The sequence below is a fragment of the Aythya ferina genome (assembly GCF_964211825.1).
Source record: "Aythya ferina genome assembly, chromosome: 5".
Taxonomy (NCBI): domain Eukaryota; kingdom Metazoa; phylum Chordata; class Aves; order Anseriformes; family Anatidae; genus Aythya; species Aythya ferina.
In genome coordinates, this window is record NC_140301.1 from 55,321,276 (window position 1) to 55,337,135 (window position 15,860).

At 36.7% G+C, this 15,860-nt stretch overlaps 1 protein-coding gene across 1 annotated transcript in view; it reads left to right on the plus strand.

Moving 5' to 3' along the window:
• The window catches only part of TDRD9 (tudor domain containing 9), a 64,672-nt gene that overhangs the window by 33,697 nt on the left and 15,115 nt on the right, over nucleotides 1–15,860 (plus strand). Inside the window, exons 9-24 of the mRNA XM_084521840.1 lie at nucleotides 631–689; nucleotides 2,352–2,406; nucleotides 2,539–2,623; nucleotides 3,292–3,349; nucleotides 3,980–4,084; nucleotides 5,534–5,631; nucleotides 6,094–6,225; nucleotides 6,922–7,084; nucleotides 7,168–7,231; nucleotides 7,702–7,765; nucleotides 9,597–9,641; nucleotides 10,511–10,564; nucleotides 11,642–11,758; nucleotides 12,632–12,739; nucleotides 14,540–14,640; nucleotides 15,327–15,500. Of these exons, the coding sequence (XP_084377966.1) occupies nucleotides 631–689; nucleotides 2,352–2,406; nucleotides 2,539–2,623; nucleotides 3,292–3,349; nucleotides 3,980–4,084; nucleotides 5,534–5,631; nucleotides 6,094–6,225; nucleotides 6,922–7,084; nucleotides 7,168–7,231; nucleotides 7,702–7,765; nucleotides 9,597–9,641; nucleotides 10,511–10,564; nucleotides 11,642–11,758; nucleotides 12,632–12,739; nucleotides 14,540–14,640; nucleotides 15,327–15,500 (1,482 nt within the window). The remainder of the gene's footprint in view (nucleotides 1–630; nucleotides 690–2,351; nucleotides 2,407–2,538; nucleotides 2,624–3,291; nucleotides 3,350–3,979; nucleotides 4,085–5,533; nucleotides 5,632–6,093; nucleotides 6,226–6,921; nucleotides 7,085–7,167; nucleotides 7,232–7,701; nucleotides 7,766–9,596; nucleotides 9,642–10,510; nucleotides 10,565–11,641; nucleotides 11,759–12,631; nucleotides 12,740–14,539; nucleotides 14,641–15,326; nucleotides 15,501–15,860) is intronic.

Sequence of the window (15,860 nt, forward strand, 5' to 3'; positions counted from 1 at the left end):
TTACTGTAGTTCAGAATAGCCAAATATGAACTACAGTTTACTAATAAGCTACCTTTTACAAGCAAGCACGAAGACATCAGCATTTCAGCGGGAATGATTACTACTAAAAAATAAAAACTCTGAATTACATTAAGGTGATTTCAGCCTCTTGGCTCATAACCGATAAGTGTAGAGGATGATATTTTTGATTAATGTTGTGATCTTGATAGTTTTTGATAATGGTTAGTTTTCTTGCACGGTAGACCTTAGTTAAAGGAATCTAGTGATTATTTTAAAATGCAAGACCATTAACGTATACTTGAGAAATTACTGAATCAGTTTGTATGGAATATAAGCTAGTACTGTACTGCCTTTTCATTTTAAAATCTTGAGTAAGCTATTTGATTAATTTAATTGGTAAATAAGAATGCTTCTGGTTTGAAGACAAAACTAAACCTAATGATCTAGTTCCAATTTTTATATATGTTTTATCAGAAAACATAATTTTAGATGTTTTAAATTCCATTCATGAGGAAGTTTGAATGATATATATTACAGAAGATAGTTGTTCTTGTTCTTTCAAGATAAAATATATTGGTGGTAATAAAGTAGCTTGAGGTTGTAAAAACTGATGAAATGATGTTCATTTAGGGAGAACAAAACCTCGAGTCTTCCATCAGAGCGTGGAAGTGTGCTAGTGTTTTTACCAGGTGAGTATACATGTAGATCTTAACTTCCTTATTCCTTTCTTGTCATTTAACATGCTTTCTCCTGGCATTTCTTCCAGTTGTGTTAAATACATTTAACTACGGCTAGTTGATTTCAAGTATTGTTTTCCCTCAACTAGCAAGCTTGCATATCCATGAACACTTTGAAGACCCTTGGGCATATTCAAGGGGAGAAGCACCTTGGAGCTGGGAGGCGCAGCTCTTTCCTTGGGCACGGTGATGTCTGGCCTTACCAGGACTTTCTAACTCTATAAATCTTTCTGAATCTCCATGCTGTGCCAAGCTTAGGAGTAGGCATGCTAGCAGTAGTGCTAGAAAGACAGCACTTCCACTTCCTATCTTACCTGGTAATACAGGTAATACAAAGATACAAAGAGCTATGTTAACTGTAAAATTGTATTTTTAATAGATATTATATAAATGTGTTTGTGTATTTATATATATGTGTATACACACACACACACGTATTCCCAGTGGTCTGCATTAAGTTTGCACAACCAGTCTTTAATTCTGGCATTTTCATTGGAACACTTGACGTGGTGACTTTTTAATTGTTTCTTGAGCATATCCTTTGGTGTATGGCTCTTCAGGCTTGTTACAGGGGAAAAAAAATGGAAAAAGCTTAGGCTGCGCTGACTGATCACTGAGCTAGACTTTCAAGTAATATAATATGCTTCTGCAAGACTAGCTGGTAGGCTAAATAAAAGCAATAACCGTTTGTCATCCTCTTCAGGAGCTTGAACAGGATGGGGATGGCCTGATTTCTCTGTTCTTCACACACACCTGCTGATGGCAGGAATTTCATGGCTTAAAGCTTTAGCTTTCTTTCAAAGGATTGTGCTGCTACTGTCCTAAGTTTAATCTGTTCTGCTCATGTCAACCTCTTTGTCTGGTTTGTATTTTCTTTTTCAATTCTCAATGTACAGCTCTCCATACTGCATTAGTGTGTTTGCCAGATTTTGTTACTAATCAGCTTTTCATTCCAAGATCTGCTTTTCCTGTTGGCATTGCTTTTTTTTTTTTTTTTTTCTCTGGAGTCCCGTTGAGCTCTCATCGCTTCCAGAATTGGTCAGCAGATAATACCTACTGTGTCTAGAAGGCAATTAATAGCTAATGTTAATATTGTTTATAGCCTAGTAATCAGTCTAATTCTGCCAATCATGGATGAAGTCTCTTTTAATTATCTTTAAACAAATTGGATTCAAGCTTTGGTGTCTTACTCAAATATGTAATCAGGCAGAATGTCAAGTAGGAAGCATTAAACAGCAAGATAGTTGAGCGCTACTTAGTGGGATTGAGTAGATCTGGCAGGCTGAGTCCAAACAGCTCCACATCATGGTGTTGTCTTTTCTTTATATCTTTAATTACATGGCTCTGGTTCATTCATGATCAGATAGCATTATTTACAGTTTATTATTATACAGAAGAACATATCTTCTGTATGTTTTTGTCTATGATGCTAAAGGTTTAGAGCTTTGTTAATTAGTTGCTTGGACTACAGATTGATTATTGTGCTAGTCAAAGAACGGGCAGTGGAACTCCCAAAGAACAGATGGGAGTTAAGAATTAAAGTGGAAGGGAGAAGTGGTTTTAGAGTTATTAATGATCACTAAAAAGAAAAATCTTGATTACTTTTTCCCCTAGGTTTGAATGAAATAAGCTGCATGCATTCATGTCTCACAAATATATTTAACAAAAGGTAAGTTAAACCACATTTATTTATTTCAGATTGATTATACTTGAACATGAATCCCTCATCTATGACTTAGCATAGAGGTGTAATTAATTTTTATGTTCTTGCATCACTAAATATTTAATACGTTTTCTTTAGGTGGCAGGTGTACCCACTCCACTCACGTGTAACATTAGAGGAACAAAGCAACGTATTTTTGACTCCAGTTCCTGGCTACAGAAAAGTAAATATTGTTGAATCATTACTTCTATTAAGTGTGCAAATGCTTTTGCTATGAAGAATATTAACTGTGCCAATTAAATTTAACTGCATGAGGGCGAAGCAGGTTTTTTTTTTTTTTATAGTCAAGATGTAAGCTGCTGCTCTTACCAAGTTTTAACTAGTAAAAATAAAAATACTGCTTTAACTAGTATTTAGACCTCAAGAGATGTAGAAATAACAGGAAGTTACACTTAAATTACTGTGTGACACTGCTTTTATCCTGAAGGATAGTTTGTGCATGTCGATTCTTCTGCCTGCATGACAGAGACACTGCAGAGCAGAATACTCCTTCTGTATGGGGGGGGGGTCTCCTGCTTTGTGCCCCCCCATTTTGCTTATTCACTTGGTTTCTTTATTGTTGCTAATACTGAGTTACTTTGTTACGATGGAGGCATGAGGAAATACTTGCGTTCTTCATGTTTGTCATATACTGTATTACTTCAATATACTTTTTTGCTATGAGGAAAATAAAGCGAAGGCTTTCTTGTATTGCTTGTTCTTTCACATGCAGAGCAGAATTATGTTTACACCACAATTATATTTCATACTAGGTTGGATTTTTTTCATGTAGACATGTTAACTAGGTTTTTCTTTATTCATTCCTTGTTCCTTTCTTGCTTCAAAACCCAGATTATTCTATCTACAAACATAGCTGAGAGCTCTGTAACAGTTCCTGATGTTAAGTATGGTAAGTCTTCTAAATTCTGAAACTGCGTGTGCATTTTATTTGTAATGTTTGCCTTACTTGTGCTTGCCTAACTCTTTCAACACGTCACCGTTTCACTAAGCCTTTAAGTTGGAGTTCAATTTTGACAGCTATTGAGCTCTTTCTTTTACAAGAGGAAACAGTTTTAAACCTTGGATATATGGACAAATAGTAGAGCTGTTGAGCAGGGTGCAAATTTTCATCTTTTGCTGGAGGAAAAGAGACCCCTTATTTTAGATGCAGTAACACGCAGATTCATACCTTATGACACAAGTACCTGAAGCTTTTTATTCACATTCTGAATATATTTTCATTTTAAAATACTTGTGTCTGTTTAGGCAAACTCAAATGTAGAATATCTAAATGCAGAATGATTGCCTTTTGAAGATCACTATCTTTGACATTTATTATATTTAAGTTTAAATTTATTTGTAGTACTGTTATTGCTCTCAGTAGCCTGGTTCTAGTTGTTAGAAAACCAACAAAGAAAATAATGGACATGTCAATGATTGAAACGTTCCTTCTCTGATAACACAAAATCAACAGTATTTATTACACTGCTGTGAGGATGAATTATTTCTTAATATTAAAATTTTATTTTCTTAATTGCAGTGATAGATTTCTGCTTAATTAGAACTTTGGTTTGTGATGAGGAAACTAATTATCAAAGTTTGCGACTTTGCTGGGCATCTAAAACCAACTGTTATCAAAGAAAAGGTAAGATGGCAGGAAGGAATGGAAAGGAATTTTAGAAGTTAACCTTGATGAAGAATTCTGTTATTTTTTTTTTTTTATTATTTAGTGTAAAGCATTAATGATCTTTGTCATGGGCTGTTTATACAAAAATTTTATTCCTTACCATGTCAGGGTATTAAAATTGGTTTTAGAACTATGCCTGAGTGCTATATTTTGTTCAACTGTTTTTTACAGAGGTAAATTTTGTGTATTATTGTAAAAATCTAAAATTAACAAGCCATAAAACTTAGGAGGGTTTGTTATTTAAGTTACTTTTTTAATCATGTGCCTTTTTTTCTTTAAAGGGAGAAAGCTACTGCTAGATATTTACTACTCATGATTTCCTGCAGGAAAAAATTCTTTCATGTCTATTTGTTGCTCAAGTTAGGGAAAGATCTACAGCAGTGTCTTCAGTGTATACCAGTGTTTGTAGCCCAAGGTTAAACGAGAACTGGTATTGCCTATTCTAATTAGTACTTGTTGATATCCAAGTCTTTAGTTTCAGTGGTAAGGAGTAATAAATAAATGTGACATCTTTAGATATAAAAGTATCTATTTTTTTTAAATCTGAGGACTTCACAGTCACAGCATTATTGCTTTTTGGTTCTGGGTCACTGTTGGTTATGACAGCTGACCAATACGTGACCAGTATGACAGCCAACTAGTAGCAGCAGCAGCATTTTGCATAGCAGGAGACTTAGATTTTTTTTTTTTATGCACATGACTTAAAAACGTGGCCTTACACTCTGGTGGCATATCCCACTGAGTAGAGTACCCTTTAGTTTGTTGAAGTGAATGCTGTATGGAATTGTGAAGACAGACCTTCAAATCAATGTGTTGTCTATACGTAGTGGATCATAAAAATATTTTGCTGTTTGTCATAATATGTAATTGTTGTTCTATAGAAGGTTTTTGATAGCTATAGAGTGAAGTAGGAAATCCAACTATGTTCACTGTGCATTTCTATAAACTCAAAGCCTCTTGACTCTGCATGTAGGATCTTCAGTTTGAGGGTATGCCAAAACTTGTGCTGACATATTTATCTGTATTAGACTTGGTAGGACTTGCCTTTTCCTGGTTTTGAGGAAGTGTCTTTTAAAGCAGGATGTCTCATCTGTTCAACTGAGATAAATGGATGAAAGAAAAATAACTGCTCCAAATCAGCATCTGTGTGGAAGAGGTATTTGGGTGAAATGTACAATAAGTAACTTCTGTTAGAGCTGCTGTGAAAGCAAAATTACTCTATATGATGCATATGTAGGGAAGGAGAGAGAGTCTTTACTGGGCTCAGCTGTTGCAAGAGAGCAAAACACTGGTCTGCCTGCAGCATCAGCTGTTGCATACTGTTCAGCTGTCCAGAAGTCTTGTAGACGTGTTTTGGACAATCAGTCTTAGGCAGTTTTCAAATTATTGTTTTGCTCTTTTGTGAAGGTCGTGCTGGACGTGTTTCCAATGGGTATTGTTACAGGCTTGTATACAAGAACTTCTGGAGAGACTGTATTCCAGAGAAGTCAGTACCTGAGATACTGGTAAGAATTTGGGGAGATGGAAAGGACTTATTTTTCTTAGGTGTTTGGATGTAGCAGAGACTGCCTGAAGAGAGTGTAGTGGTTAGTAGTTGTACCACTAAATAGAATTGAATTTGGCAAACAGTTGATAAAGACCATATGTTGTTTTGTTCATGGTGGATGCATTATAACAGTAAAGTTGATGCGACTCCAGAAATTAACATGCTATTCAAAATAAAAATATCCTTAGTTAAGCACAATTAATTTCAGGTTTTACTGAATTACACACTTACATGTATTTTATGATAAATTACTTTGATATAAAAAGTAATTATATATGCTTTTGTATATAGATGTATATACATATATATATCTACTATATATAAATTATTTATACTTTTTATATAAAGTAATTATATTATAAATTAACTTACAAACTATGCACCTTGGCAAAAAGTAACAATAGCATCATCTTCCCTTCAGTGTTCTCCATTGGGAGCTACAGTGTTAAAAATAAAAAGGCTTGATATGGGGGAACCAAAAGCCTTGTTGGCAACAGCTCTTTCTCCACCCAACTTCAGCGACATTGAACGTACCGTCCTTCATCTGAAAGAGGTAGGCATTCTTTTAATACTGTTAAAATCAAGGTAATCAAAACTTACCATATTCTTTGTTATTTAAAAGGCAGTAGTAACCTTAATTGGAACTTAATAACTGTGTCTAGAGAATGTTTTGTCATGTTTGGCTGCTACTTGGTTACCATCCTCTCTGGCATAATTTCTGCAGTTGCTTCATTTATAGAGGATTATAATTGAGGATTAAAAGCAGAATCTTGGAGACATTATACTGTTTGTGAACTAACATTTGCGATGAGAAAGAACAGCAAAAAAGTTACAGAACTTGAGCTCCATAGGTGAAATTGTTTATTAATCAGTAACAAAATCACTCTTAGACCTTGTGATATATAGCAATCAGTTTGAACATCCCCCTTCCCACCTGCATTGAGAAATTGGTGATTTGTGCTTTTTGGTTATAAATTCGGTATGGAGAAGAATGGCAATTGCATTAAAGTTAATTCATTTCCAAAGTGCATAAGAAGTGATGGTTGTATACAGTAGTTTGTGTATATACTGGATGCGTAGCAAAAGTTGTGAAATACTAGATTTTTCAAATTGATCTAAGGATGCCAACTTAATTAGGTAAGGCTCTAATTGATGTTGCTTTGAGATTGGTTTGTAAGAAAGCAGAACGAAAAACAACCAGCCTTAAATTTACTTGATTAACCTTTACAAATAATTTTAATTTCTCTAGTTGGGAGCACTTACAACTTCTGTGCAAGCAGAAGAAAATCCACATGATGGTGAGCTGACTTACTTGGGAAGAGTATTGCTACATTTGCCAGTGGATCTGCATCTTGGGAAGTTGATAGTCCTTGGACATATCTTTGGGTGTTTAGAAGAATGCCTTATTATAGGTAACAGAAAGAAGAACATGTGAACAACTTCCTATAAAAACAAATAACTTCCAGGTTTTCATTTTGATTTGTTTTTGTTGTAGCTGCAGCACTCTCTTTGCGGAACATTTTTGCAGTGCCTTTCAAACAGTACATCGATGGATACAGGTATTACAATAATCCTTGATGGTTTATGTCTTCCTGGTTACCCTTGGGAGCAGAGGGCGAAGCTGACCACAAACTGTCATTTTTAGTGTTGTGAGTTTAACTGCACTTTTTGGTACTTCGACAGAAAAGAGATGCTTTTTCCAGAGCAGCTGAGGTATTGAAATATTGCTACATGAACCAACTGGTATCACAGAATTAACCAATTCTGTGTGGAAGACCTTCTTCTGCTTTGTCTTCCTGATGTGGACATGTGGCAGTGTTTATTAAAAATAAATACCAAAAATAAAATCCTTGTTATTCTGCCCACACAGCTTATTAGCAAGGAAATGTGAATAAGAAAAAAATAACAATAAAAAATGTATTGACCTTGTTTATTAAAGTACTGGAAGATGCTAATAGTGTAGCTGTATAATAAATTCGACATTGCAATAAGAGTATGATTGATAATTCTTTTTTGTTTTTGTTGCTAGGAGCAAACTGTTTTTTTCTGGCAACAGTAAGAGTGACTGTATTGCAATTGTGAATGCATTTAAGGTAAATCTTATTTCCTCTGTGATCTCACTTTATCGGGTTTCATTGGAAGGTGAGCAGCTTCGCCTTTATGATTGGTGGAGTGTTTTTGCTTTGAAGTTCTTAAAAACTTCACTTTGTACCTAACCTTCAAATTATTCAGATTACTAAATAGCTATCTTGCACCATATAACACTACTAGTATTAGTATCAATTGTAAGTCAAATTTTACTGCTGTGAAGGAGCAGGACAACTTTGTACCAAAGGCAGGCAGCAAGAAATGGGGTAAAACAAATTGCATTGCTCAGTTTCTGGGTATATTTCCTACTTTTCACAATCTCCTATGGCTTTTGAGGTATTTATTCTACTAAGCAGCTGGAAAACGGTGTGAAGAGGAGAGAAAGGGTAGGAGGACACCATTATTTCAGTCTCCTGCTTGCTAGTAGTAGAAGCAAATTTTAAGCAAGACACGAAACAGTTAGGTTTTCTTGACCCCCTGAGATCTTTTTTACATGGGGAGGCAGATTATTTCCAACCAAAAAGGTGTATCTGTATAATTCCACATGCTATCAAATTGATGTCTTGTCACTTCCAGCAGAGCAAATGGTAGTTAATCAGTAAGCAAAATAAAGTTACAAACATCAATCACTTGAATCACGTAACGTTTGCAATTCTTGCATGTAACACTTCTATGACCCAGCCACACTTTTCAAACCTTCAGTAATGCTTTCTTAGAGCTACGTTTTGCAGCCACATCACTGGGTGTGCTTGAAGACGAGCAAAAGAAGACCCAGAGTTCTTGCAAACCTTCAACAAAATCAGAGCAAGAGTACTCTTAAGGTTTTTCTTACCTGCCTAGGAACCAACCAAGCAAGAACCATGTTAAGACTAAAATCCTGAAACTGAGGTTGAAAAGGAACTCAGGAGGTCTGTAGTCTGATCTCATGCTCAAAGCAGGTTCAGTGGTGAGATCAGTTAAGGTTTTTCAGGGTTTTATCTATCTGAGAGTTTGGAACCTCAGAGGAGGGACTGTTCAAAGTGTATGGGCAACCTGATCTGTCTGATTGTCCTAGCAAATATTGCCTAATACCCAACTGAATATTCAAAGTAAAGCTATATTACTAAACTTACGTTCCTGGATCACTTTTTAATACAGTGTCAACTTCTGAATTTTGCAGTACAAAAGACACTGAAATACCATTAGTGTAACAGAATGCCCTGAGATGACTAGGGTGCTGGGACACATTATGGGAAGTCTGGAAGGTGTGTGTGTGTTCAGTCCTAAGAAGAGGGTGCTTAAAGGGTGATCTTAGTTGGTAACTTCATCTACCTACCAGCGGAAGGTAGAGTAGAGGGAGGGAGCCAAACATTTTTGGAGGCCTACAGCCATCAGACAAGAGGCTGTGGACACAAATTGCAATGAGAGGTTCTGTTGAGGTGCTACAGTGTGGGGGGGTGGAAATTGACTGTAAGATGTATTCAAACAGTAAAGTAAGTTGTCCACAGAGGTTAGGGCATCTCCATTCTTGGAGTTATTCAGAACTTGATTTGATAAGAACCTCAGAAATGTGATCTAAGTTGGCCCTGCTGTGTGGGACTTTGGAACAGTTGAAGAAATCTCTCAGAAATTACTCAGTGATTCAGATTTCTTTATACTCTTTAACATTTGTAGTATCTATTAGCCCAAGGGCATCTCTGGTTTTTAAATTAGTGCATCCAAAGTATCCTCAGTAATTGTAATTGTAGTAATGTGGGGAAAAAAATCATGGATTTCAATGTTCTGTGGTTTTTTTTTTTTTTGGAAATAATTATTAACAACACTCTCTACCTGAATACTAAGCTACTTCTTTCTTAGGCATGGCAGATCTGCAGACAAAGAGGAGAGTTAAGACATCCTAAGGTTAGTTAAACTTTTTTTCTTTTCCATTCAAGGTTGGTCACTTCAGCATTGGCATATTTGGTGTTCTTAGTGTAAGCATTTTGGGCTGACAGTCTTTCTTTTTCATGGTTACAGTTTTTCATAAGTAAATAAAAGCACGGGTTTCGAGGGATCACAGCGAGCCAGTTTGTGATGCCTGTGCCACTTACTTTTAGATAACCCATTATGTTGTCCCTTTCATAGATGGATCAATGGCCAGAAGGTTTGAAATCCAAGCAGAAAAGAGAAATTGAGCTGTAGTTCAAAGACATTTTTATAATCATAGGTGTTAAGGGGGGTCAGAGGCAAGGGAAAGTAGAAGATCTTCTGTGCATCAGTCTCAAAAATTAGCCATACAGTTTCAGAAGTCAGTAATACGCACACAATAACTGCCTCTGGTATTTTTTCTGTATGTAAGATAAAACTTCTTTGACTTCTCCACTTTTTTCAGACCATAAAAATTTTATGAACACCAGTGCATAACATGCACTGAGTTACAATGAATGTCTGAAGTTCTTCATCCTGATGTCCTGTTTGTCTGCTGTTGTCATGCTCTTAAAGCAGATTCTGTTGTAGCAGCACAGAGGAGTTTATGGTTTATATGAAAAATCTCAATGTCCTGCAGCTGCATTGGTGGTAACCAAAGTAGAGCTTTAGTCAAATCTGTAGTTCTTATGCCAAGTACTTGATTGGATGCAAAGAATGCTCTGAAGAAGATCAAATTCTTCTGTCATTTTATGTAATTACTATTTGTATCTACATGGAAGAATATGAGGGAGAACTTACTAGTAGTATAGGAAACATGATTCTAGCAATTTTTGCGTATGTTTTTTTTTTGCTTTCTTTTCCAGGATGAGCTTGAGTGGGGTCGATCAAATTTTATTCATATCAAGAAAGTTAGAGAGGTAAGCTAAAACAGATCATTCTTATTCTTATGTAAGTTTTTCTTAATTTCTACAGATGTTAATACCCCGAATAGGCCTACTTAGACAATATTATTTATGCATCTAGGTATATATTTTCTTTAAACTGAACACTTAGTATTATCTCTCAACTTTTAGAGAAACAACAGATGTTTAAAGTGACATTAAATAATTAACCATTAGTGTCCAGAGGAGGCCTACAGAGGTGGTGAAGGGTCTGGAGGGGAGGATGCACGAGGAGCAGCTGAGGCCCCTTGGTTGTTCAGCCCCGAGCAGAGCAGGCTGAGGGGAGGCCTCATGGCGGCCTGCAGCTCCCTCACGAGGGGAGCGGAGGGGCAGGCGCTGAGCTCTGCTCTCTGGGGACAGCGACAGGACCCGAGGGGACGGCATGGAGCTGGGACAGGGGAGGGTCAGGCTGGGGGTTAGGGACAGGTTCTGCACCCAGAGGGTGGTCGGGCACTGGGACAGGCTGCCCAGGGCAGGGGTCACAGTGCTGAGCTGCTGGAGTTCAAGGAGCATTTGGACGCTACTCTCAGACACAGTGGCTGATTTTTGGGTGGCCCTCTGGGGACCCAGGAGTTGGACTCAATGATCCTTGCATATTCCTTCAAACTCAGGATATTCCATGATTCTAACCATTCAACATAAATCTTAGAACTATAGAATGGTTTGGATTGGCATGGACCTTTAAAGATAATCCTGTCCAAATCCCCTGCCATGGGCAGGGACATTTCACTAGGTTGTGTTGACTAAACCCCCGTCCAAACTGAACTTGGAATACTTGCAGGGACTTTGTTTGGTGTCACTTAAGAACTTGAGGCCTGCAAGAGGCAAGAATAAAGCCTGAACTTGAGGTCTTGAGGCAAGAGTAAAATCTAGTACTGCAAGTTGTTCTAAAACCTAGAGTAGAGATGCGAAGCAGTATATTAGGTGAAACACGTACTATTGTCACATAAAAAGTAAGGGGGTTTGCACACTTGCTTAGACTTGTACTAAGCTTTAGTTTTCATTTGTGGACAGTTCTTAACTGTAATTTATAACTTAGAGTTGGAATTTCAGGTGGCAGAGTTATTTAACCTCTTGAAAACACGAGTCGGAGAACTTAACATGTTTATTAATACTCAGCCATCTGCTGTGGATGAGGAATATCTATGTAAGCAACGCTTCATTTTGCAGGTAATGCTGTAATGACTCTTTGGGTCATTATTTACAAAGGTTACAACTGGATGTTTACATAGCAGTACTGACAAATTAGTGTTATACTCAGTGTTTCAAAATTTACCATGAGTGCTAGTCCTTTGGTTACCTCTTCCAATTCTGACAGCTCATCAAAATAAAGCAAGGTGATACCGAGACAAATTAAAGTTTTATCTAGGTTAATCTTGGTTAAAATCATAAAAATACTCTGAAGATGGATGGTTTGAGTTGGAAGGAGGGGAGCTAACATTTATGAATACAACCTTTTCGCTTGTTTTGAGTGCTCAGTTTGGACTGTCACTGGCTTGGTTAGTTACTGGGGAGAAAAATTAGATTCCTTTCAGCTACTGTAACTTGTGGATTTTTAATGACATTTCTTTTCCTATTTGGACTGATTAGTAGGTGGTTTTTTTTTTTTTCATGGATCTATTTATCATATATTTATCATGCCAGTGGCAATTGGTTTAATTGTGTTAGCAGTGAACTTTCCAGACCTAAATCATGAAATATGGTATGATGTAATGTGAAAAGTGAACAGCTGTCATAACAGTATTTTTATGTGAGTTTATTAAAAATTGAAATGAGGGTTAACCATTATAATTTTCATAGACTAAGTCTGCTTGCAGAAATACTAAATTATTGTTCCAGAAGTTGAAGTCTTCTCATGGAAGTATGTTTTTAAGGGATAGGATTTGCATGAGTTAAGCTTTACTTTGAAACTGCAGTAATTATTGGTAAGAGACAGACAAACATATGAAAATCTGCCAGTATCTCTTTATACTGCAACTATATCTCTTTTTGAGGAGCTGAATATAATGAGCTGTAACTTGCAAAATGTTTTCATGATTTCAGGTTGTAATGGCTGGTGCTTTCTATCCAAACTACTTCACTTATCAAAAATGTAATGAAGAAGTGGCAATAAGAGACCTTGCTGGCAAAGATCCGAAAACCACTGTGTTGGTATGTTAAGATAGTGAATGTCTTAATCAAGCATCAAGTAATAAGAATATGTAGTGTTAGGGTAGTATTTTTCATTTTATTTTTTTTTTTCCTGGGCCTGGACAGAGATAATTATCTACCATGATCTGCACTTGCTGTCTTCTCTCCCATCTCCCTTTCATTTAATGTAATAAACACTGTGTGGATGGGAAATTTAAAAAGGATTCTTACTGAGAACTGCGTCTATGCATTAGACTGGTACTGTCACACAGGCAGCCAATTCCAAAACACTACAAATATTTTAAAATGTACTTTTTATGAGTACTTTTTTTTAAGAGTACAACATTAGGCTGTTTGTAAAATGAGCTGTTGTAACTTCAGTGTTACTTGTTTGTAATATCCTTCTTGGTACTATACGACACGTTGTTATTGTGAGGTTACTCAGGTGTTGCACCCTTCCTTTTTTTTCCTCTGTAGACATATTTTTAGCTAACTGAATAAGTGTAAGTTTTAAATGGTTGACTTGATTTTGCTGAATGGCTTGCAGTTTAAACTAGAAAATATTCAGTGTGTCCGAAGTAGGTATAACACTGTAAAATAACTATGCTTTATGCTTAAAGAAAATAACTCTACAAGTCAGTGAGCCTCATTGAATAGACTTATATTTGCACAAGAGAAAATAAGTGAAAAGGAAGGAGAAAAAGCATATTGATGAGGAATTTTGTCATGATTAACTACATATCCAAGAAAAGATTGCAGTTCTGCACAAAAGGAGTTTCTGGCATGGCATTTATTGAACACAAATAAGTTTACAAATTACGCCAGGCTTAGATCATGAAGAAGTAGCTGCTATGTGCTGAGCCCAGTGGCTCAGTCAGGTTTTGATCATGTTGTAGGCCGCATACTGAGACTTTGATAACCCAGCTTGGATACAAGGGTGCTGTGAAAGAAGACCATGTAAAAATATTAATGTACCTGAAGGCAGATAGTCTGCCACTCTTCTCTGTTATGCAGATCTGGCCAGTTTGTGATAGTAGGTAATCAAGTTGATCAGGCACGACTTGTTCTTGATAAATTGATGTCTGTTTCCATTCACCTTCTCAATCGTATGATTGGAAATGGTTTCCGAGAAGACTTGCTCCATGATTATCTTGGTGACTGGAGTGAAGCTGACCAGCTTGATGACCAGCTCATTTTTGCCATTTTAAAAACAACTCTGATATGTGGTAGTTCAGCCAGAGTGTTCAGGGCTGTAGTTTCTCCAGTTTCCCAGATAGTGCACATTGTCCATCATTGAGAACTACATCCTAGGCAAGGAAGCTCTCCTGTTAAGAGCAAAAAGGGATATTATGCTGCTTCTAGGAGAAATTATCAAAGAAATGTAACTACCAAAGAAGCATTTTTGCTTTGTAGCTAGACAAAGAAACTAGTTACCTGCTGGTTTGAGGAGGGTAGGGCAGCATTTCCGCAGAGAAGCTGTGGATGCCCCATCCCTGGAGGTGTTCAAGGCCAGGCTGGATGGGGCCTTGGGCAGCCTGGTCTGGTGGGTGGCATCCTTGTGCATGGCAATGGGGTGGAACTGGGTGAACTTTAAGGTCCCTTCCAACCCAAGCCATTCTGTGATTAGCAGCCAAACTTGGATTTTAATATCTTTTCAGATTCAAGAATTTAGTGTGTAGCAATTTTTAAATATGGGTTTTAGTTTGAGTATTGCTATTGCAGCTCAATGAAGGAGAAAACTAACAGATGACCATTTAGGTGAAGTTAATAATACATTAAAATAGTTGAATGTATTCAAGTTTATTTTGTTTTTCTTAACAGGTAAAGAATATTCCGCCCTATGGATATCTATACCATAAACAGTTGCACTCGCTGTTCAGACAGTGTGGGCAGGTAAAATCGGTTCTATATGATGGATCAAGGTAAGTACAAAATATTTTAAGTATCATGCTTTTCTCTTGCTCTCAGTTCTGAGGCTAGTAATCGACTTTTTCTTTGTCAATGGTATACTGATAAAATAAGTTTATTATTTAATCTGTTTGGAATCAGTAAATTGTTTTTAATGCATTGGCTGGAATAAGAAAGATAGCTTTGAACTTCAATATGTGTTGATGAGAATAATATTTGGTAAACTATCTCCTCAGAGACCACCTTCTGTTGTTTCTTCTGTTGTGTAACAGGGGACCTTAACTGCAGCTGATCTGTCTGTATTTGTTTCCAATTTATTTAGTGAATTCAGTTCATTGGTACCATGAGATTGGTTTGCACAAAATGTGTGTCTGGCTGGTTTAGCTGGTCTGCATGCTGTCTGTGGGCCACAACTGCTCAAAGATAATTCATGTACATTTTCCAATCTCTAATTCTTTTTTATTTACATATATTTTAACACTTCTTAAACTTGTGTTAAATATGCTCAGCAACCACAAATACAAGTAAAATTTTAAGTCCTATAAGATTGTTAGGTAAAGTATGTGAGGAGAATACTTCTTACAGTTTTCTGTCCTACTACGATAAGGACATGGAAAAGAAATAATGAATTTTCTGGTTTTCTTGTTTTGTTTTTGATTCTTCAAGTATTTGTTTTTATTTGGTGGAATTTTTGGAACAGGGCTTTCGTGGAATTCTCCCATAACCCAATGGAGGGCTTTAAGATTCTTCCTGCAGTATACATGTCAATCAAAATGTTACAGCTGAAAATTCCTCTTGAACTGGAAGTTCGTTATCCAGATGATATCCAAAGGCAGTTGCAACATGTGGCGGCTACAAGCATGGAGTCTGTAAGGTAATCATTCCATAGGGAAAATGGATTTCTGTGCAGTGAAAGTTGAAATGAGGTATATAGGATTCAGTGGGATTTTCCTTGGAAGTGTCAGCAAGGGAGAGGTGTTAAGCTCAAAAAACAGAGACATAAACTTCGTATAAACAGAATCTTTTACAAAGATAGAAATAAGAGAAATCTGAGCGTACTTTGTCTTTCTTTAAGGTTGTAGTCCATTTGCTTTAGGCATATGGAAACAGGGCTTTATACAGTATTTTTGGTTCATGACAAAGTAGGGATTTCTAGGATAAATAAAGGAATGACATTTGGGGAAGTAACAGAAGGGACAGGGAGGTAATGTAACAACAGAAGTGGGGGAGGAGG